Consider the following 24,372-nt stretch of genomic DNA (forward strand, 5'->3'; position numbering starts at 1 on the left):
AACTGAAAATCAGCTGAATTCCCCCTGATTCGGTGGTTTTTAGTTCGGGAGGAACCGAACTCAAAACTGGCGGGCAACCGGGGGGGGGGGCCGAATTCAGCGAGTTTGGGAGTTCGCGAATAAATTCGGCAAATTCGGCCGTCAGTAAGCAGCATAACCGTCAGTAAGCAGCATTCTCCTCCCCCGGCCAATCGGTGGCCAAGCTGGGTCTTCTTCTGGCCAATCAGTCAGGATTGAGTACTGGAGGAATCAGCTGATGTGCGGCCCGGCCAGGGAGAAAGAGAGAGAGAGCGAAATCCTCGTGTGTGTGGGGGGGTGCTTGTGCCCATTCGCTCCTTTCTGTGGCTGCAGGGGGTGTATTTTGGGGGGGTACAGACACAAAACTTTCACTGGAGCTTCAGATGAAGCTTCTTAAGATACCCCCCAAGTTTTGTAAACATTGGGTCAGGGGGTCTCGAGATATGGGCTCTCCCCCTTTTCCCTCCCCCCTTTTTCCATTTATGTGGCTGCAGGGGGTGCTTTTTTGGGGATATAGCCCCCAAACTTTTAGCATAGCTTCAGTCAATTATTCTTAAGATACTACCCAAGTTTTGTAAAGATGGGTTCAGTGGGGGCAGAAATATCGCCTCCCCCCTTTTCTCTTTCCATGGCTGCAGGGGGCGCATTTTTGGGGGTGCAGATCCCAAACTTTGAGCGGAGTTTCAGACCAGTGTTCTTAAGATACCCCCCAAGTTTTGTGAACATTGGGTCAGGGGGTCCCGAGATATGGGCTGTCCCCTTTCCCCTTTCCCCTTTTCCCTATTGGGATGAATGGATCAGCCGATCCTGTGCATCTCCAGAGCAAAACGTCCCGTGCCTAATTGGAATCATCTTGGATTACAAGTCCTCTTCAGCCCCTCTTGATGGAACAGAAGACAGCCACAGTAAGACCCCTTTGGGGGCTTTAATCTATAATTTTTCTCCTGTGTATGTGTGTGTGTGGGGGGGGGAAAGCAGAGTCTGTGTGTGTGTGGGGAGGGAGCAGTTTCTGTGGGTGGGGGGGGGAAGCCAAAGGGGGCTTTCGTCGGTTCTGCCTGGGGTGTGTGTTCCCCCTCGAGTCTCTCGCTCCCTGGTTTGAGGGGGGAGGTTTCAGTTGTGTGTCTTCTGGTTTTTCCCTGTTGCAAAGGTGTTGTTTTACAAGGTTGAGTTGCTTTGCAAACTGTTGTCGGGGCTGGGAGCTTTGTGCGTGGGCGGCAAGCTCTGCTGAGAGATGCACATTAAGGGTGGGGGGACCCCTTTCAGGGCCCATATCTCAGCCCCCCCTGACCCAATCTTTACAAAACTTGGGGAGTCTTTCAATAAACGTCCTTTGAAGCTCTGCTGAAAGTTTGGGACCTCTAAGCCCAAAAATGCCCCCCCCCCCAGAGCCGCGGACAGGCACGATTGTGTTTTTAATGGCTTTATTCAGCCGAATTTTTTTTCCGAACTTTGAAATCCCGCCGAATTGAACGGATCCGAAGTGGGGGAGTTCGGACTTCGGCACGTACCGAACCCACAAGGGCCAAATTCGGCCGAATCCGAACTGTACCGAATTTTTTTCCCGACAGCCCTACCTCTGATACTAGAGAGAATAGGTATGCAGCATGACTAGTATCCATTCTAACTAATAGCCATGAATACCCCTCTCCTCCATGAATATGTCCACTCCCCGCTTAAAGCCCTCCAAGCTGGCAGCCATCACCACATCCTGGGGCAGGGAGTTCCACAATTTAACTATGCATTGTGTGAAAAAATACTTCCTTTTATCTTTTTGAATCTCTCACCCTCCAGCTTTAGCAGATGACCCCGTGTTCTAATATTATTAGTATGTTCTAGACCCATGCCTCCTCTCCAACATTTAGGGTTGTCAACCTCCAGGTACTAGCTGGAGATCTCCTGCGATTACAACCGATCTCCAATTGCTTTGGCAATTGGACTCTATGGTATTGAAGTCCCTCCCCTCCCCAAGCCCCGCCCTCCTCAGGCTCTACCCCTCCAAAACATCCCACCAGTGGCGAAGAGGGACCTGTCAACCCTAATCAGAGCTCAGTTCCCCTGTAGAAAAAATGCAGGATTTTGTGGCATTATACCTTGCTGAGGTCCCTCCCCTCTACAAACTCCACCTTCTCCAGGCTCCACCTACAAATGTCCAGGCATTTCTCAACCTGGATTTGGCAACCCTAGTGGGGATGTCTGAAAGTGTTGGTAGCTGGACCCAACTACTTGTTGGCAGTAACTCACACTTCATTTCAGGAGAACTTATGATGCAGATCAGCCTCATATAAAGCTACTTTCATCCACACTTCTATGTCCCATGTCTGCATTCCAAGATGTCAGGGCAATAGGTTGTGAAGGACAGTCACAAATACATGAAGCTGAAAATACATGAACGGTAGTCCTTAATTAGTTTTAATTGCTTTCTCCTTGTGCCTTTTTAATCTACGACTGGCCACCGTTTTGATTGAAGTCACAAATGAATTTGGAACCGCAGCTCCTCATTAGCCCGAGTCTCTGTGTTCTGTGTGTTTGTAAATAATCATAATAAAGCAACAATTCTTGTGCCATCTAAAAGGAAAACCATCTTTGTTGCTGGCCAACAAGGCAGGGAAATATTCCATACCACATCATTAATACAGTACATTTATCTCTGCAAAATTAATTTTTGCTTAGCAGTGTATCAAATAGTCTATGAAGAAAGTTAATTGCAAATCAATGACTACAGACAGAATGCTGAATATACTGCAAACTTTCTCACACAGCACCTTCTTTGGCATCGCTGATGAATGAGCGGACGCTGCCGTAGTAGACACCCACTCTTCTGTCTCCTCTCTCATGCCAGTGATTGATCCCTTGGACTCTGTTTGTTTAATTTTATGGAGCCCCGTTTCCTCCCCAACCTCCAAATAAACTTTGATTGATTTTTTTAAAAAGCCCTTGAGTGGCCAATAACAAAGCTAATATGATTTTCTGGATAGATATGCATAATATAATTCACTCCATTTGGGCCAAAGGAAAACTAGTCACCATTTTTGGATCTGTTGGCACCAAACGACAAAGCTAAGCTCTCCACATGCCTCGACAAGGGAGGGGCTGTGGCTCAGTGGTGGAGCATCTACTTGGCATGCAGAAGATCCCAGGTTCAATCTCCAGCATCTCCATTTAAGGGACTAGGCATGTATGTGATGTGAAAGACCTCTGCCTGAGACCCTGGAGAGCAGCTGTTGGTCTGAGTAGACAATACTGACTTGGATGGACCAAGGATCTGACTCAGTATAAGGCAGCTTCATGTGTGTTAATGTGTGACAAGCATAAGAAGTCTCCTCCTGGCTTGTGCCCCTTTATGGTTGGAGTTCTTCCTGTAGCCCAACCAATCTGGAGCAGACATGGGAAGCCATATTTAAATGCCCTCTTTGAAGCAAATTTTAGAGTGTAATGGTATTCCATTATGGACCAGTTGGTCATTATGATGTCAAGCAAGATTTTTTGGGCTCTACTTTCCAGTTTTCTTGGTATCGGATGTGTAGGGTTGCCAGCTCCGGGTTGGGAAATACCTGGAGATTTTTGGGGCAGACCCTGAGGAGGGTGGAGTTTGGGGAGAGGAGGGACTTCAATGCTATAGAGTCCAATTTCAAAAACGGATATTTTCTCCAGAAGAACTGATCTCTATCGGCTGGAGATCAGTAGTAATAGCAGGAGCTCTCCAGCTAGTACCTGGAGGCTGGCAGCCCTACTGATGTGTAAACGTGACGAGTGAGAGAGATCCAGTGGTTCTGGTCAATTAAGTGGCTGGTTAGCTCCTAACAAGAGAGCCAAGAACCAGAACTAACCAGCTCAGGCAACTCTATCCAAGCCACCTGGCAACCCTAATTCTGGGAGATCTCCAGGCCCCACCTGAGCGTTGGCTACCCGATTTACAGAGGATGAGTCATCTGCCTCCCAATGCGTTCTGAACGCCTCTCCCCAAATCCCACTCCAGCCATTCCTGCTCCTTTGTTATTGGAAAACAGCACTTCCTAGGCGAAACATGCCCTCCTACAGTTTTGTTGCACATATGCAAATACACGCAGAGAGACAGTTAGGACGTAATTCCTCAAGGCGAGGTACAAATTAAGGATGACACAGACATAGATACGGGTTTAATATATCTGCCGGAGGCACAAAGATGACAAAAGCGAGCGCTGGAGCACTCCCCCGGTAACCAAAATGCCTCCCTGATATGCAGTGTTGTCCAACTAGGCCTAAAAAACTGCACTGCAGCCAAAGACACCTCTCTTGGGGATGCCAGATAGAGGCAGAGGGATTTTTCAGTCAATAGCACGAATTAGACTTTAATGCTTGCGCTAAGAGGCTCAGTTCTCCGGATATCTACTTCCATCAGTCGGATCTTGGCAGAAGCAACAGCTGACAGGCTAGCGAACGTCTTGACAGCGATGAGTCATTTAAAACGCACACACATAACACGGAATACTTTAAAATAAAATTAAAATTGCTCTCCTCGTCTCTGGCATTTCATAACATTTTGTTCTCTCTGGAGCACAAAATTGTTACACTTTCCCCTTCCTGCCTAGCCTGTTTTTAAAGTCGGGTTGCCAACCTCCAGGTACAAGCGGGAGATCTCCTGCTATTACAACTGATCTCCAAACGATAGACATCAGTGCACTTGAAGAAAATGGTCGCTTTGGCAATTGGACTCTATGGCATTGAAGTCCCTCTCCTCCCCAAACCCTGCCCTCCTCAGGCTCCGTCCCCAAAACCTCCTGCAGGTGGCAAAGAGGGACCTGGTAACCCTATTTTAAAGTTTAAGCAGCCAAATGTACTCACAATTGGTCAAGGCTGCCAGTTACATGCAATTACACACCAAGTATTTGAAGGGCTTTAAAAAATCTTCAAAATTAACATGGATCATTTTTTCCCCCTTTAACTAAGGAAGAGAGAGCGAGAGCAGAAAAGTCATTACCTGTCACAGGCAATTCCAGTGGCCTGCATGCTTCATTTTCAACACCTTCATTAGGGGAAGAGAGCAGCTTTCTTGCTAGCATCACAGAAATAGGCTGGACGAATAGAGAAGTGAGGTTTGATCGGTTCTGTTTATAGCTTCCAGCTTCAAGGGGAGGAAAAAAGAGAAGGGAGACGGCGTTCAATAAGTACCAGTAAAAACGTTCTAATTTCTATCAGTTTTTGAACAAAACACGTGCAATGTAAATGTTAGGCTAGGAATAGGGAGCCCCAGGTTCAAATCCCAACTCTTTATGACCATGGGCCAGTTGCCACCTCTTTGTCTAACCTAGCTAACTGCGCTGTTGTGAGAATAAAATGGAGGAGTTCCGACTAGGGTTGCCAACCTCTAGGTGGGGCCTGGAGATTAGGGTTGCCAGGTCCCTCTTTGCCACTGGCGGGAGTTTTTTGGGGCAGAGCCTGAGGGGGGAGGGGTCTAGGGAGGGGAGGGACTTCAATGCCTTAGAGCCCAATGGCCAAAGTGGCCATTTTCTCCAGGTGAACTGATCTCTATCAGCTGGAGATCAGTTGTAATAGCAGGAGATCTCCAGCTAGTACCTGGAGGATGGCAACTTGGAAGTAATTCTGAATTTTACCTTAATGATTGAGAGGAAGGTTTTATAATCTTTCTAATTTCAGAAATAGTAATTATTAAATGGCTTGGGCTTGATGAGGTTTCCCCCCATAGTTCTGATTTTTAGGTTCTGTCGGTAATGTCAGTATCACTGATCATGTCACTGTTCAGATGGAAAATACTCAATCCTATTATATGCCATCTGGCATATCCTAGTACGTAGCTCATTCCTGCAAATAGTAAATACCATTATTCTTGCCATTTACCAAATTCTCTAGACTCGAGCATCAATAATGAAATTGAGTGTCGTTGTTGACTGAATATTCAGAAAATGTCCTCTGAGTATTTTGAATGAACATTTGTAGTATTTCTGGAACACCTCAGCTCCGATACTATTTCGAACAAATGATGATACAATATACAAAATGGAATACTAATGGTGAGGGGAAGAAAAGAGAGAGCCATACCTGCAGTGACAACTGAATGATCTTTGTCCTGTTTTCCAATCATAAGCTGTTTGTTGAAATCCTGGGACATAACCTTTCGTCCTGAACCGAAAAACAGCCAAATTTCCCCTGATTCAGCAGTTTTTAGTTCGGATGGAACTGAACTAAAAAAAGGCGGGAAAACGGGGAGCCGAATTCAGTGAATTCGGGGTGTTCGGCGAATAAATTTGGCAAATTCGGGTTTCAGCGCAGCAGCATAACCGTCAGTTAGTAAGCAGCATTCTCCTGCAGCCAATTGGTGGCCAAGCTGGGTCTTCTTCTGGCCAATCAGTTTGAGCGATTGAGTGCATGAGCCCAGCTGCTGCGCGGCCCGGGAAAAGAAAGAGAGAGTATCTGTTTGTGTGTGAGAGAGAAATCCCCGTGGGGATTGTGCTTGTGCACATTCGCTCCTTTCCGTGGCTGCAGGAGGCACATTTTGGGGGGTAGAGACCCCAAACATTCAGCGGAGCTTCAAAGGACCCTTCTTGCAAGACCCCCCAAGTATTGTAAACATTGGGTCAGGGGGTCCCGAGATATGGGGCCCGAAAGGGGTCCTCCCCTTAATGTGCATTTTTATTCCATTTAAAGCACACATTCACTCCTTTCTGTGGCTGCAAGGGGTGCATTTTTGGGGGTAGAGACCCCAAACTTTCAGCGGAGCTTCAAAGGACCCTTCTTGCAAGACCCCCCAAGTTTTGTAAACATTGGGTCAGGGGGTCCCGAGATATGGGGTCCCTCCCTTTTCCCTATTGGGATGAATGGGATCAGCCAATCCTGTGTGCATCTCGAGAGCGGCAAATCCAAGGCAAAACCTCCCGTGCTTAAATGGAATCGTATTGGATTATCCAGTCGTCCCAGTTCCTCCTGATGGAACAGAAGACATCCACAGTAAGACCCCTTTTGGGGCTTTAATCTATATTTTTTCTCCTGTGTGTGTGTGGGGGGGGGGAAGCAGAGTCTGTGTGTGTGGGGGAGGGAGCAGTTTCTGTGGGTGGGGTGGAAGCCAAAGGGGGCTTTCGACCGTTCTGTCTGGGGGGGTGTCCCCCCTCGAGTCTCTCTCTCCCTGGTTTGAGGGGGGGGCTTCAGTTGTGGGTCCTCAGGTTTTCCCTCATTCATATGATTGGTAAGGTCTATTTTGATGCTTGCTCAAAAATTGTTTTCAAATTGTGACTTAATGCATTTCCTGGTCCCAAGTCCGATGCAAAAGGGAAAATTCCACCCCCTCCTGCTCCTGATGCTTAGCTAGCATGCCTCTGTCCCTTTCCATGGTTTGCAAACTCCCAGGTGTCAGGTGTTGCTTTGCAAGGTTGTGTTGCTTTGCATGGTTTGCAAACTTCTTGTCCCTTTCCATGGTTTGCAAACTCCCAGGCGTCAGGTGTTGCTTTGCATGGTTGCAAACGCGATGGTTTGCATGGTTGTGCTGCTTTGCATGGTTTGCAAACTTCTTCGCACTTGCCCCACCCTTGCTCCCCACAGCTCAGCTGTTTGTCGGGGCTGGGAGCTTTGAGTGGGCGGCAAGCTCTGCTAATTGCAAATGCAAATTAAGGAGGGGGGACCCCTTTCGGGGCCCATATCTCAGCCCCTGCTGATCCAATCATTACAAAACATGAGGGTTATTGCAAGAAGGGTCCTTTGAAGCTACGCTGAAATTTTGGGACCTCTACCCCAAAAAATGCCCCCCCGTAGCCGCGGAAAGTTGCGGTTGTGATTTTAATGGCTTTATTCTGACCCGAAGCAGGGGAGTTCGGACTTCGGCATTTCCCGAATAAAAACGGGCCGAATTTTGCCGAATCCGAATTGTACCGAATTTTTTTTTCCAACAGCCCTACCTTTAAGCTGTCCTCTGGAAAACCTTACATATCTTGCATTTGGGGTATATTTCCAGTCCAAACCAAATTCCCATGTATTTAGGGGTTAAAATGTCCCACAAAGTTGTTTTTCTAGTGTTGCTGTTTGGGATTGTTATGAAGGGCTATATCTCTCCTGAGCACTTAAAAAAACCTCTTTGTGTCACTGTTTCCTTAATAAATCCATGGGGGTAGAAAAATACCCCAGTGTAGGGTTGCCAACCTCCAGATGCTAGCTGGGGATCTCCTGCTATTACAACTGATTTCCAGCTGATCTAGATCAGTTCCCCTGGAGAAAAGGGCCGCTTTGGCAACTGAACTCTATGGCATTGAAGTCCCTCCCCTCCCCAAACCCCGCCCTCTTCAGGCTCCACCCAAAAAACATCCCTCCAGTGGCGAAGAAGGACCTGGCAACCTTACCCCAGTGGCATATTTTTAGTATCCCTTGAGGGGTACTAAAATGCATATCTCAGATATGCATAAAATATCTGAGATTTACTTTCTACCCAGGTGCTTTAAACAAAAAGAAAATAAAGTAAATTATAAGCGCATATTGTGGTATAGTGGTTACGAGCAGCGGGCTTTAATCTGGAGAACCGGGTTGGTTTCCCAACTCCTCCACATGAAACCTGCTGGGTGACCTTGGGCCAATCACAGTTCTCTCTGAACTCTCTCAGCCCCACTTATCTCACAAGGTGCCTCTTTTGTGTGTGTGTGTGTGTGGGGGGGAAGGTAGTTGTAAGCCACTTTGAGACTCCTTACAGGAGAGAAAATCAGGGTATAAAAACAAACTCTTCTTCTTCTCTTAGTGGCTGTACTTTGGGGATGATCTGGAAGGCCCAAGTTCAAATTTCCACTCTTCCATGGAAGCTTAATGGGTGATCCTAGGCCACTCACACACTCTCAATGTACTTCACAGGGCTATTGTGAGGCTAAAATGGAGGAGTGGAAAATGATGCAACTTGCTTTGGGTCCCCCATTGTGGAGACAGATATAAATGAAGATATTTAATTAATGAATTAGATACTGTACAGGGAACAATGTCCTAAGAGGAAAAGATTCTAGTGTCACTTTGTCTCGGAATTCTACCCAAAATGTACAACTGGGGTAGCTGATTCATCCCTGTAGTGTTTCCTGGGTTAAACCTCAAGGATGAATACATAGGGTTGCCAACTTACAGGTACTAGCTGTAGATCTCCTGCTCTATCTCCAGCCGATAGAGATCAATTCACCTGGAGAAAATGGCTGCTTTGGCAATTGGACTCTATGGCATTGCAGTCCCTCCACTCCCCAAACCCCGCCCTCCTCAGGCTCTGCCCTTAAAGCTTCTCGCCGGTTGCCAAGAGGGACCTAGCAACCCTACAAATACATGTTATGAATTGCAACTATTGTACCCCCCTATTGAGTTCTTCTGCATATTCCAAATACTGTACCCCTCTCTGATAGCATCATGTTGATGTCATCATTTTGCTGCTTCTGGTATGGTTTGGGAAATTAGCAATCGGATTACATTGCAAAACAAGAAGCCATGATCCTAGATTATGTGCTACAGGAAAGGGGGGGGGGAATAACTCGGCAATGCCATTTTTAGTGCCAGTGCTACCTTCCTTATAATGTGTAATTCCCCCCTAAGAAACATTCAGCACTGATATGCTTTCCCTTAGTAGAATTCACCCAATGAAATGACAACCTCATTATGGTTTCTACATCACTGTGCAGGAAAGCCAAGTTCCATCAACACTGGATAAAGCCAACCGTTTATAAACAAAGGCTTAGAAAAAAACATATCCTATCCCCCTTTGCAATCGTTTAATGATCTTCCCTTCTTTTTTAAATTCTTTAGAAAAGGAAAAGTTTGACCCAGTGTGGAACTGTAATTGTACACACCACTCCTTTGACTTTTAGCTGCATTGCTAATAGAACTGTATTAGTTTTGAAATAACTGAACTGAACGGTTCATTAATTTTTCACCTTAAGCTTAATGGAGATTTGACAAACAGTTTTATGCGGTGAATAGACACTCCAAGGAAGAAGAAGAGTTGGTTTTTATATGCTGACTTTATCGCTCAAGGAAGAATCAAACCGGCTGACAATCACCTTCCCTTCCCCACAACAGACACCCTAGGAGGTAGGTGGGGCTGAGAGAGCTCAAAGAGAGCTGTGACTAGCCCAAGGTCACTCAGCTGGTTTCATATGGAGGAGTGGGGAAACCAGCCCAGTTCACCAGATTAGCATCCGCCGCTCATGTGGAGGAGTGGGGAATCAAACCCGGAGGACTACAGTACCCTAGGAAATTATAAATTACTACAGAAAAGAAAGAATACAGCACATTTGCCTGGACAAGAGTTTGGCCCTGTCATTGCCCATTCATAGCAAGCTCTTCCCCCATTTATGAATGCCGACTGGATTGCCCTGGTGATAAACATCTGTTTCCGTATTAACCCAGATGAAAATGCTGCTACACTTAAGTGACAACATCATCTGCTTCTACAATGATAAATTGTAGCACCATTCTTCTGTTTACTCTTAACACATGCATGGATGTGTATTGGTCAAAACACCACACAACATCGCTTTTTGTGGTATTTTATCAAGGAACACTATAGCACATGCACAGCGGTAAAACACAGCACAATACATACAGGCTTCACTAGTCTAGAGGAGTGAAAAAGACACAGATCCACAATCCTGAATGACTGGAAGCTATGTCCCACTGCAGAGCCCCTCCCAGTGCTTTATTGAATATTTGGGGTGGGGGGAATGAGAAACATCATATAATTCCTAGTTCATCAGTTCTACTTTGGAAATGAAGTCACCTAATACAGAACTCTATAATCTGGGGAAAAAACTGGATGAGAATAGGGCTGACAGCTCTGGGTAGGAACATACTTGGAGATTGGGTGGCAGGGTTTGAGGAGGGTCCTCGGCAGGGTATAATGCCATCGAAGCCACCCTCCAAAACGGCCATTTTCTCCAGGGAAACTGATCTCTGGAGATCAGTTGCAATTCCGGGAGATCTCCAGGCCCCACCAGGAGGATGGCATCCTAGATTAGAATAAATTAGGCCGTATGTAAGGTTGTCAACTCTGAGTTAAAAAAAATACCTGGAGATTTTTGGGGTGGAGCCTGGGGAGGGTGGAGTTTGGGATGGGGAGGGAGCTCAACAGATATGCTATAGAGACCACCTGCTGAAGCTGCCATTTTCTCCAGGGGAACTGATCACTGTTTGGAGAAGAAGAAGAAGAATTTTTATACCCTGATTTTCTCTATCAAAAGGAGTCTCAAAGCAGCTTACAATTACCTTCCCTTCCCCTCCCCACAACAGACACCTTGCGAGGTAGGTGAGGTGGAGAGAGTTCTGAGAGAATAGTGACTAACCTAAGGTCAACCAGCAGGCTGCATGAGGAGGAGGAGGGAAACAAACCTGGTTCACCAGATTAAAGTTCACGTCTCATGTGGAGGAGCAGGGAATCCAACCTGATTCTCCAGATTAGAGTCCACCGCTCTTAACCACGACACCATGCTGGAGATCTCAGGCCTCACCTGAAGGTCGGCAACCCTAGTGGTATCCCTTCTTTACACCTGCTAAACTGAGGCCACTGTTCATCGCTCCACCAACATTCAGAACAGGTAGGAAGAAAGATGAAGGGTGACAGTGCCTGAGGGATTGGAGGCAGAAGGTTAACTGGTAACCAACAGTACAGCGTGGAGGAGGCTGTAACAATCTGAGAAGTCTGCTGAGCTTTCAGAGAAGAAACTGACTTGATGGACAGAGAGTGGGCAGCGATTTCAGCATGGCAGAAGGAAGGAATATAGGAGTGGGTGGCAGGAACAACCGAGTTTGCATGCTATAAAGAGCAAAATGGGAAAACCTGTAAGGAGGGAGTTAAAAGACTCCGGCATTCTGTTTTGCTGCCTTTATTTTCCCAAATCAGTCAGGCATCATGACACTTTGCCAGGTCACCGCTTGCTACAGGAGGGAGCTGCTGTTATTGACACAGAAATGTAAATACTTTTTTTTTTCTGTTATGATTTTTTGTCAATGCAAAAGGCAAGGTTTTAGCATTGCAACAGCCGCTGAAGGACACTGTCAAAGCTGTTTTGCATGGAGTCTGGGTTAACTGTTCTGCTGGCTGCAATCATGGTAAGACAACCTCAACAAGAGCTATGGCAACATGTGATTTTCAAATGCGTGAAGATCAGGCACACACGGTGGTTTGAGGCATGGCAGAGAGCAAAACTGACACATTTTCTAGGGTGTCACACTCTTTCAGAAGACTGGGGCCTGTTGTGCAGTAGGGTTGCCAGGTCCCTCTTTGCTACCAGCAGGAGGTTTTTGGGCGGAGCCTGAGGAGGGCGGGGTTTGGGGAGGGACTTCAATGCCATAGAGTCCCATTGCCAAAGCAGCCATTTTCTCCAGGGGAACTGATCTCTATCGGCTGGAGATCAGTTGTAATAGCAGGAGATCTCCAGCTAGTACCTGGAGGCTGGCAAGCCTAGTTATACAGGGATGTTTTCCTGTGGTCACCCTTGCAAGATTCAGGCTAAAACAGCATCTGAAAAACATGGGCAAAATGCATGGAGAGAGCAAGGCGAACTCTGACAGCCGAAAAGGCATGCATAATGAAAAGGAAGCCCTGAAGCAGTCGGCCGTGTGTGTGTGTGTTAGGGTTGCCAAGTGCCAGGTGGTGGTGGGCAAACCCCCGCCAATCCACCTGGCTGCCCGTCGACCAGTTGAGGGTCGGAAGGCAATGCATGCACGTATGCCTGCCCGCCGTGCCATGTCACTTCCTGTTTACACCCGGAAGTGCCGAATCCCAATGGGCCTTTTACCGCTCAAACTCCCAGTAAGCCGGAAGTGCTGTGATCACGCTGGCGCGGCTGCACACATGCGCTCTTTCCCTCACCTCAGCCCTAAAAACCTCCCACTGGAGGAGAGTGGGGACCTGGCAACCCTAGTGTGTGTGTGTGACCACAGGAAACCCTCTCCCTGCATTAAAGGCCTTAATGTTTGCTATTCACTCGGGAAAGTCAGAACAATGGAACACCCCCACTCCGGGCTGAATAGGGACATAGGATTCTTACCTTACTAGAGATGCTAATTTTCCCTTCTGACTACAGTATGCACCGTACTTTTGCTTCTTTTACAAACATTCTTTACATCACCCCTCCCACCTTCTGACTGGGATAAAAGGACTCCGAGATCTCCATTTCTACTCCACTTGTTTCTGATGAAAGAAAGTTTGACTCTATAAAGGTTATACCCTGAAACTCTTGTCGGTAGGGTTGCCAATCTCCAGGTAGTAGTTAGACATCTCCTGCTATTATAACTGATCTCCAGGTGACAGAGATCAGTTCACCTGGAGAAAATAGCTGCTTTGGAAGGTGGCCTCTATGGCATTATACCCCACTGAAGTCCCTCTCCTCCCCAAACCCTCCTCTCCTCAGGCTCCACTCCCAACATCTCCAGGTATTTCTCAACTTGGAGCTGGCAACCCTACTTGTTGGTTTCTGAGGAGCTACTGGGCTCAAATCTATCAGAAAACCAAGGAGGAGAGAAATGTGTTCCTTCATTCTAAAGGCTTACTACCCCTCACTATTTTCTCTACTTTATTTGCACAATTCATTGGTTTTATGGACTGACATGGAGAGTATTGCAGAATAGCAGCTCCAAGTGCAATCTTATGCAAAGCTACTTCAGTCTAAAATCAATGGACTTAGAACTGGATTAACTCTGCATAGGACTGCACCGCAAGTGTATAAAATGTGAACCAAGCAGTTCTTTATTCAAAACTTGTCTCTTCCATACTGCAAAGTGCATGCCCCCTCACTTTGTTAGGGACCATGGCTAAGTGGCCGAGCATCTGCTTGGCATGCACAAGGTCCCAGGTTCAGTTCCTAGCATCTCTAGTTACAAATATCAGGTAGGAGGTGATGTAGAGTTGCCAACCTCCAGGTCCTCCCTCTTCTCGTTGGGTGTTTTCCACGCCCATCGAGTAACACCTTGGACCGCGCAGAACGGACAGCGGTGTTGTTTACATTTTCTCCGGCACTTCGGAACCTCCTGCTGGGGCTTTGTGCACTCCTCCCTGTTACGAGGACTCGTCCTTTTTGAACTGCTATCGAGTAATCATCCACAGGAGTATCCTCCCACAGAGGGGATCATGCTGATTGACTTGTGGACTATCTATTGGGGGCTACTGTTTGTGTGTACATATGGTCCCTTGTGTGTAACTTGATGTTGGTTAGAGTATATGGGATTAGAGATTGTAGTTTGCTAGAGATGCTTAGTTAGGTTTACGGTTAGTGTCCACACTTAGAGTTTAGGTAGAGTGCGATAGTTTTTATAAGTTTCCTTTCTATAAGTTTCCTTTAGTATATGTATTCACATTAAATAGGTGTATAGAGATATAGAGCCTGCGTGCTGTTCTTTTTGTCTCAACCTCCAGGTGGTGGCTGGAGATCTCCTGCTATTACTACTGATCTCCAGCCAATAGAGATCAGTTCACCTGGAGAAAATGGCCACATTGTCAATTGGACTCTATAGCATTGAATTCCCTCCCCTCTCCAAACCCCGCCCTCCTCAGGCTCCGCCCCCCAAAATCTCTAGGTATTTCCCTACTCGGAGCTGGTAACCCTAAGGTGACATGAAAGACCTCAACCTGAGACCCTGGAGAGCCACTGCCAGTCTGAGTAGACAATACTGACCTTGATGGACCAAGGGTCTGATTCACTATGAAGCAGATTAATGTGTGTTCACTTTCCCCATCTTTTACTACCCACAGATATCTGCAATAGAGTTGTAATAATATTGAGCTACCGGCCCTGCTTAGTTTCCAAAATCTGACAAGATTAGGCTATACCATGTATATATATATCCAGTGGAAATAATTTCAAAGAATCCAGAGAGCAATGTTGGAAACAATCCTGCCTGGCCTAATTTTCTTGGCTTATTCACTTGTGTTCCATCGATCCCTGACTTCGCCTCTTGCATGACTTCTTGTATTTGTTATTATTCCTGAAAGGAGACCATTGCTGTTTAAAAAATGGGAATATATTTTCTCTCTGCTGTTTGCATACGGTGGCAAATTTGTCAGTCACAGTTCCAATCCAGAATGTAGTTAATTTCTCTAAGGAGACGCTCAGCAGATGGCAGCAAAAAGCGGAAGTGAGGGGATTGTTTTATTAATCTTTCACAAGCTAAATGCTAACTAAATAACAAACAGTTATAAGCAAAGAAGACACACAGGTTTGTTTTGATCCCCCCCCCTTCTTTTTAAACTGTGCACAACAACGCTTTATAAAACTCAGCACCGGCGCTGAGAAGAGCAACCAATTTGCAAAGCAGCCACCAGTAGGAGAACACACTCATAGAACAGATGGAAATAGACTTTGTATTAGCAATCGTGTTTCCTAAAACTGATCTTCTGAGAAACTGAATGCAGGGGCAATGAACAAAGGAGATTACAGGAGGGACTGGCAGGTGGAAGAGGGGGAGACCTCATTTTCCCACCACAACTGGTCTTCAGAGCAGACCTCGAGGAACATGTATAAACTTTCCCACCGTTTAAAGCCTGGCTGCTCCACTGAGATACATTGCAAAGATCACACTAAAGCATCTGAACACAGACACTTTGCCAATGCATTTCAAAGGAGGAGGATGGGGCGAGCCCTTCCAGACCCCATAACTCCGGACCCCCTGACCCAATCTTTACTAAACTTGGGGGTTCTTGCAAGGAGAGTCCCTTCTAGATGCCCTGAAAATGTGGGACCTCTAACTGCAAAAATGCCCCCCTCAGGAGCCGTGGAAAAAGTTCCCAAAAAAGCCGGATTTTTATCCGGCTTTTTGAGGAATGGCAAATTTGGCTTTGCCAACCTTCCGGATTTTGCGGACTCTGTAAACCCGAACCTGAATTTTACCAAATTTGCATTTATTCGGTATTTTTCTGGTTCAGTTTTTACTAAATCAACAGCCCTACTTTCACATCACCTACCTGCCTGGTCCCTTTAACTGGAGATGCCGGGGATTGAACCTGGGACCTTCAGCATGCCAAGCAGATGCTCTACCACTGAGCCACAGCCCCTCCCCCTTTAAAATAAAGATGATGTATTTTCATTCAGATAAACCCGAAGTTGCTCTGAAAAAAAAACCCATTCAGTGAACTTGCCCCAGAATAGGATGTTCAGTACGACTCTATAGTTTGCCAGATTTATATCTGCAATTTGCTATGATTATATCTATGTCTTGTTCAGCAATGGTTTTATGATTACTTCTTTCAAGGTTCTAGAAAACTGGCCCTGAACCAGAGATGTATTTATAATCCCATTGAGGGGAAGACATATTTGTTCCCTCGCTGATTAAACTGGCCAGGAAGGATAAGGATCAAGTTTACAAGATGTGGCCTTCATAACCCATCTACTTCAGCCAGGGAAACAGCTCAGCAGAGGAATCGGAAACTGCTAGATCCTGACCTTCATGTAAATTGGAATTCAAGTTGGAACATATCAGAGATATTCTATTTGCAAAGCATCTTGCCAAGGTGTCATAGCGGGCACAGAGAAATCCTCATCTTTCAGGAAAACTCTGGGTGTGAAAAGTACCCCAAGAGTTTTACACTGCTCCTCTGGATGGGACTCAGCAGACATAATGGTGGTGGATAGGTTTGCCAGGTCCCTCTTTGCCACTGGCGGGAGGTTTTTGGGGTGGACCCTGAGGAGGGTGGGGTTTGGGGAGGGGAGCGAATTCAATGCCATAGAGTCCAATTGCCAAAGTGGCCATTTTCTCCGGGTAAACTGATCTCTGTCAGCTGGAGATCAGTTTTAATAATAGGAGATCTCCATCTAGTACCTGGAGGTTGAGTAACCCAAATAAACACCTCTGCACTACTACCAATGGTAAAAAAATTAGTGCAGGAATGGCTGATAACAAAATTTAGCAATTAAGCCATATAAGCAGCATTCATGATATAACAACATGTATTCAGTGCAAGGAGAAACAAGGTGAAACATACAAACTATATACAATAATGTACAAATACAATTTCAATAGTCCTCTTGGGTACAAAGATCCACAGTCGCTACATCAACAAGACGTTCAAGGCTTTATAATATCAAAGTGAAAAGGATATTTTTTAAATCCAACATAGTTGTACAGACGTTTCAAATAATTAACCGTTCCCAATGGGATACAACAAATAGGAACGGTTAATTATTTGAAACGTCTGTACAACTATGTTGGATTTAAAAAATATCCTGGTATCGGAATCCAAAAATTGAAGTCTACATAGTTGGTCTGTATCCCGATTGGGAAATTGATACTGTGTTTGGAAGTACGGGTGCAAATTCGAAATACCTGATTGAACGGAACTGAAGAAGAAAATAGAAATGATCGTCTTCCTTTTCACTTTGATATTATAAAGCCTTGAATGTCTTGTTGATGTAGCGACTGTGGTGCTAGATTTCAGGTGATTTGGAAGCCGCCCAAGAAACCTGCAAATGCCTTGCAGCTCCTCAGGATGCAGCCTCATTGGCAGAAGATACATCTGACCTGGCAAGTTCATGGTTCCAGGTGCTACTGTGAACGTCATGTAGGGGAAGAGCTTGCTGCTGTGCTCCTATGGGCTGGTGCCAGGAACTGATATTCGTCATGATAGACATGTCGAGTTCTGACCTCGCTGTACCTGCACATTAGTAGGGCTTCTCGACGTGCTCCTGGAGAACGTGTTTTCAAAATTGGAGGTGCCCCAATGGTAAGCTTGTAAATCTGGGCAGCTCCGAATCTACCCATGGACACAAATATACAGATAACATATAAAGGAGGTTGCTTGGATACTGCTTGGCTAGGAGCTTCTATCTATCCTTGCCTTATCAATCCTTGCCCATGTGCTTTGCTTTGTCTGTAATTGTTCTTTAAATAAGAACAATTGTTTCTTTAAAAAGTACTCCTGTTTCTGTTTGTGCAGTTCCCAATGTTAATCAAGACAAACAGGGAACCCACAAGGGCTTGCAGGGGGCAGCTCATTCCCCATCTCCCACTATTTCCTCTTTTCTTTCCCTGAAAACCCCCATAGCCTCTCCCCTTTTCCTGTTTCCGTCTCTCCTTTCCACCCATGAGCCAACCTACCTTTATCTACCCCTTCATCTTCAGCTTTTCCTGCTTCCCTATCCCTGGGAGCCTATTCTGAGGAAAACTCTGGCTGAGATGTGTGGTGCCAGCTGCTGAACTGGGTAGGGCCCAGCTGTGTGATGGGGAACCTGCAAAAACCTCTCTTTCCTTCTCTTCTTCCCACCCAACAACCAACCTACCTTTTATCTGCCCTCCAACTTAAGCTATATTTTTATTTACTTCATTTACATCTCATATTTCTTCACAATGGGGACCCAAAGCGGCTTACAATGTTCTCCCCTTCTCCATATTATTCTCACAACAATCCTGTAAGGTAGGCTACATCGAGAGTATGGGACTGGTCCAAGGTTACCCAGTGAGTTTCCATGGCAGAGTGGGGATTCAAACCAGGGCCTTTTGGGAAATGGTTACTTTTGAACTCTAGGAAGCAGCTGGGCCTGCGTGAGTTATGCAGAAAGGCCAAAATAGCCCTAGAACCCCCCGCCACCGCCTTTTACTGCCAGAAACCAAGATTTGAAGGCTGGCAATATTGGTTCTTGTAGGTTATCCGGGCTGTGTGACCGTGGTCTTGGTATTTTCTTTCCTGACATTTCGCCAGCAGCTGTGGCAGGCATCTTCAGAGGAGTAACACTGAAGGACAGATTTGAAGGCTGGCAATATTGGTTCTTGTAGGTTATCTGGGCTGTGTGACCGTGGTCTTGGTATTTTCTTTCCTGACGTTTCGCCAGCAGCTGTGGCAGGCATCTTCAGAGGAGTAACACTGAAGGACAGTGTCTCTCAGTGTCAAGTGTGTAGGAAGAGTAATATATAGAAAGAGGTTGGGTTGAGCTGAATCATTGTCCTGAAAAGTATCAAAGGTAATGTGCAAATCATTGTCCTGTAAGTATCCAGATAATGTGCTAATGAGGGTGTGGTATGTTAATATGGAACCATTGTATCCTGAAGTGATCTGTTGATGTGTGAAATCCAAAGCTAATCTGCATGGCTATTGTTAAAGTCTGGAGGTTTTCAGGACAGGAAGCCAAGCCTTATTCATTCTTAAACTCTCTTCTTTTCTGTTAAAAGTTGTGCTGATGTTTATGAATTTCAATGGCTTCTCCGTGCAATCTGACAAAATAGTTGGTAGAATTGTCCAGTCTTTCAGTGTCTTGGAATAAGACCCTGTGTCCTGTTTGTGTCAGTCCATGTTCAGCCACTGCTGATTTCTCAGGTTGGCCAAGTCTGCAGTATCTTTCATGTTCTTTTATCCTTGTTTGTACGCTGGCAATATTGTTGTGGTTGCCCAGCAACCCCCACGAAGTCCACTGAGAATCCTTTTTTTAAAGGTACAGGTGTTGCTTCTATTGTTTGGGTGGGGGTTAACCTCACCATGTAAATATTTTTTTTTTTAAATCAGACTTTTCAGCAAAACTAGGGCTTTTCTCAGAAAAATAAGAAAGAACTGTCTTGCCTGTTCATGGCTCCTATTTCTGGATTCAAGCACTCACAGGTGGGGTCACGCTGAGAATTAGATGTGTTGATTATAGAATCTCTTACCCTGGAAGTATTCTAGAAAGAAATTGACAATATATGGAGTCCCCACCTGCCAATGCACGATAGGTTGTAATCAAAACAGCTGGAAAAATATCTATCATGATCTTCATCCAGACACCTAAGAACTTAATGTATGTGGTACATAAGGAGAAGAAACCTTTGATAAGCCACAGGAACCCACTGTACATTCCTGATATGAAAGAAAATGTGATCCTGATATGAAAGAAAATGTGATCCAGCTGGGTATAGAAACAAGTAGCTTCCTTCGTGGTTCAGGTAGCTGCCAAAAACTACGACGCGTGCATCCTAAACCTCTAAAGCCGGCACTACATTATGTGCAAGCAGGCAATCTTACGTGCCCATAATAATGAGATTTATTATTATTAAAAATAATAAAAAAACTTAGAATATACTGCAAGGAGATGAAATGGAAATAGAAAATCTCTAAGAAAACACTGATTGTGACAGCTTTAGGATAGCAATTATTTTGTTTATAGCAGGCAGTAAACACTGCAGGGATTCAGAACCTCACAAAGAGTGTCAGCTTTGCAGATAGCACAAAAGAAACCTGCATAGGCTACCAGTGCTACAATGCCCACATCCTGTAGTGTGTGTGTGTGTGTGTTGGGGGGGGGGGGAACCATATAATTTATTTCTCTATATCGATGTGGAAGGCTCATAAATTCTCCTTTATGACGTCCTTATGGTCGTAAGCTGACATTATACTTGTAATCGATTTCCCAATAGCCCCCAAAACATGTGATTTATCCCAGCCTCCAGCCCCAGCTACGTCAGAAGAACCTTAAGTACAACAGTCCTGGGTCAAACCTTTGATCTGGCTAGAAGTACAGTTGGAAGGGATGCTGTAGGTCACCTCAGCCCGCTCCCTGCTACAACACAGAAGATTTTGGAAGACGTTTCTTTCCAAATTCTCCACATTCAGGTAACTCTCCCAATGCTTCAATGTTGGCAAAGGAACCTTGAAACCTGCCACAAAAGCCCAGTGCACTGGAGAATTTTAAGGGGCTTCCACAGAGACATCCAAGTCAAGTAATGCAGGGCTCTGGCTAGTAGCTCAGTCTAATTAGGGAGCTAAGAACTTCATGGTAAGCATGCTGTTCTCGACAGCCACAATCACTCATAAGACGATCCTTGGATTTCCTCACCTTACCTCCATCCAGCAACCTCCAGGCGGTGGCTGGAGATCTCCTGCTATTACAACTGATCTCCAGCTGATAGAGATCAGTTCACCTGGAGAAAATGGCCGCTTTGGCAATTGGACGCTGTGGCATTGAAGTCCCTCTCCTCTCTAAACCCCGCCCTCCTCAGGCTCCACCCCCAAAATCTCCAGGTATTTTCCAACCCGGATCTGGCAACCCTACCTGCATCCAATAACAGCAGCACAAAGAACAGATCTGTGGCTGCCCTATAGTTTTCACAATGGTGTTTCATGACGTTTTGACTTGTGAATGTTTTCATACCTGTGCAGGTGGTGAAATTGATCAAGTAATTAAATGACATGGGGGGCGAGGTCACCCATAATGTGAACATGTGCACCTAATAACACTGACAGCATGGATTTACACAATTCCACGTAGTAAGGCTTCTTTTTAAAAAACACAAATTAAATAAATAATTGACTGGGTTTGCTCACTTGTTCTTTAAATTGTCACCTGTCAAAGGGTGTGCAGCAACAACAGGACCAGAGGTGAGGACTGGGACCGCCCATTGGGCTGTGTAAGAATGTATATGTGCAAAATGCTGTCAATTAAAAAGAAACAGAAATAGAAGCAGAAGCAGAAGCAGAAAAAGAAGACTTCATGTGGAGCAGTGGGGAATCAAACCCGGTTCTCCAGACTGGAGTCCCACCACGCCTAGCCACTGCTCTTCACCATTACACCATGCTAGCTCCCCTACCATGTATGAAAAGCCTCCAGTTGGAGCGGGGCATTCCCCACTCCTCCACATGAGTGGACATGAGGTGTCTGTTGTGGGGAGGGGAAGGGAAGGTGATTGTAAGCCGGTTTGATTCTTCCTTAAGTGGTAGAGAAAGTTGGCATATAAAAAACAACTCTTCTTCTTCTAATTCTAACTGTGTGTGCAAAAAAACAACGGCTTCAGTTTGAAAAAAAGAAGAAGCAAAAACAACAGAGACTTCAACACTCTCTCCCCTAAAGGGAAGTAAACCTAGGCAGCCAGCATTACACATTTTTTCCTCCAATGAAAGCCAAACCTTTAGCGGCAAAAAGATGAAGCATAATGTTTTAAAGTAGGAAATGATCTTCTAACAGCTGAGGTTACAAATTAGATGATGCACAGATTGGAACAATAAGTGTAATTTTATATGAATAATAGCAGACAATGCAGCAAATCACACATAATTTATCATTGAACAGGAAGGAGATCAAATAAATAAACCTTTTGGTAACCGTTTTTAAATGAAAACCAAGTATCCACTCTCCCACAGGCATGCCATAAAATCAGCCAACAAAATATATATTAATGAATTGCAAAACATGTCAAAAGAGACCACTGATACAAGAAATATCACACACTGGAAAATAAAGTCCGGGAAACATATGGACTTTTCAAACATGAAAGAAACGATGAACTCCCAATGAGTGTCAAAGGAACCCCAGACATATTGAAATGGGGAGAGAGACAGTCAGTTAGAAAACCTATATCCAATAGGGTTGCCAACCTCCAGGTACGAGCTGGAGATCTCCTGCTATTACTACGGATCTCCAGCCGATAGAGATCAGTTCACCTGGAGAAAATGGCCACTTTGGCAATTTGCCTGTATGGCACTGAAGTCCCTCCTCTCCCCAAACCCTGCCTTTCTCAGGCTCCACTCCAAAAACCTCCTGCTGGTGGCATAGAGGGACCTGGCAACCCTAATATCCAAATATAGGGGACCAGGAATGTGGTTTCAGGGGGCTAACCTCAGTTGTTATAGCTAATGTATATCATTTCCAGAAGAAAACATAACATTTTATTTCATGACTCATGAAATTCTACATATGGTATACTCATTTATTAAAATAATTACATTCTACCTCTCCATGTGGTTCAAGGCTGCTTATACAGCATGGTTAAAACAATTTAAAATCAATGGAATAAAACCTCAGATAAACCCCTTCCCTGCAGAAGATGCCTATAGATTATACTCCATTAAGAGTCCTGGTGAATAAAATGGTCTTCATGGATAGAAGCATAAGTGTGGGGGACACCCACATTACAACTTTGCTGTAGGCCCACAGCAATGGGCATATCTGACTTTTTTTTAAAAAAAAGATACCATGTGTTTGTTTTTCTCTATTACCCCTAAATTGGGGTGAGGTAAGTCTTTGGTTTTGGTTGGTCTTTGAAAATGACCAAATAGAAGAAGAAGAGTTGGTTTTTATACCTTGCTTTTTCTTTACCAAAAGGAGTCTCAAAGTGGCTTACAATCACCTCCACCCCCCACCCCCACAACAAGCACCTTGTGAGGTAGGTGGGGCTGAGCGAGAGAACTGTGACTAGCCCAAGGTCACCCATCAGGCTTCACGTGGAGGAGTGGGGAATCAAACCTGCTTCTCCAAATTAGAGTTTGCCACTCTTAACCACTACACCACCCTGGCTTCACACAATGCATAGTTAAATTGTGGAACTCCCTGCCCCAGGATGTGGTGATGGCTGCCAACTTGGAAGGCTTTAAGAGGGGAGTGGACATGTTCTTGGAGGAGAGGGCTATTCACAGCTACTAGTAAAAATGGATACTAGTTATGATGCATACCTATTCTCTCCAGGATCAGAGGAGCATTGGAGCACAGGCAGGATGGTGCTGCTGCAGTTGTCTTGTTTGTGGCTTCCTAGAGGCCCCTGGTTGGCCACTGTGTGAACAGACTGCTGGACCTGATGGGCTTTGGTCTGATTCAGCAGGGCCTTTTTTTTATGTTCTTATGGTATGTTCTTACAGCTCTCTACACACCTATGTATGTTTTTACATGACCCAATGAAAAGGGACAGCAGCAACAGAGACAGAAAAGGAAAAAGTAGGGGGGAAAAGTAAGTTTTTTTTAAGTTCCTCAATTAGGAATAAACCAATAGAATCATTTTCGCCTCTTTTCAGTTTCTTATGCTGTCACTGTCGTTGGTTTCAGTTCAGATATGTTGCTACCGTTGATGATTCATTTATTTCACGTCATTTTTATGCCTGTATACCATTGATCCCCCAAAATATCTCCACAATGGTTTGATTTTAATGGAGAAAGATGAGTGTGAAGAAAGAGAAACTGGTGGTGGTGATGGGGGGTGATGATCACCTCTGCTAGTTTCTTGCCTTGAAAACCCTACTGGGTTGACATAAGCCAGCTGCGACTTGACGACACCTTTATACACACATTGTGTGATGTAATAATAGAAACTGGCTTGTGTGTTTGGGTATGGCACAAAGAGAGAGAGAGAGAGAGAGAGAGAGAGAGAGAAACCTTCAATTTTATCTTGTTTTCTCCATTGTAATACATCTCTTCACTTTATAACTAAAGGTGTGGAAGGAGCATTGCTTTCTTTAAAGAGAAAAGGGTTCCCTAAGCTATGATTTGGCATTCTTAGATTATTTACAGGTAGCATTCAACCTCTTACTCCCTTCCCCCTTCTTTCATTTCCTAACCTCCATTCTCCAAGCAGGTAATTTATTCACATAAAAGCTAATGTGTCCACCGGCAGCACCTCCTTAGTGGAGCTTTGTGATCCCAAACTCGTAAAAAAGTGAACCGTGCTCATAATAAACTGAAAAGACCATGCGGTGTAACA

The 24,372-nt window shown here is 45.2% G+C and overlaps 1 protein-coding gene across 1 annotated transcript in view; it reads right to left on the reverse strand.

Annotated features, from left to right (window-relative positions):
* Positions 1-24,372, reverse strand: part of NAALADL2 (N-acetylated alpha-linked acidic dipeptidase like 2) — a 438,734-nt gene that overhangs the window by 208,126 nt on the left and 206,236 nt on the right. Inside the window, exon 5 of the mRNA XM_056850172.1 lies at positions 4,976-5,119. Within this exon, the coding sequence (XP_056706150.1) occupies positions 4,976-5,119 (144 nt within the window). The remainder of the gene's footprint in view (positions 1-4,975; positions 5,120-24,372) is intronic.

This window comes from Euleptes europaea, chromosome 5 (assembly GCF_029931775.1).
Source record: "Euleptes europaea isolate rEulEur1 chromosome 5, rEulEur1.hap1, whole genome shotgun sequence".
NCBI lineage: Eukaryota > Metazoa > Chordata > Lepidosauria > Squamata > Sphaerodactylidae > Euleptes > Euleptes europaea.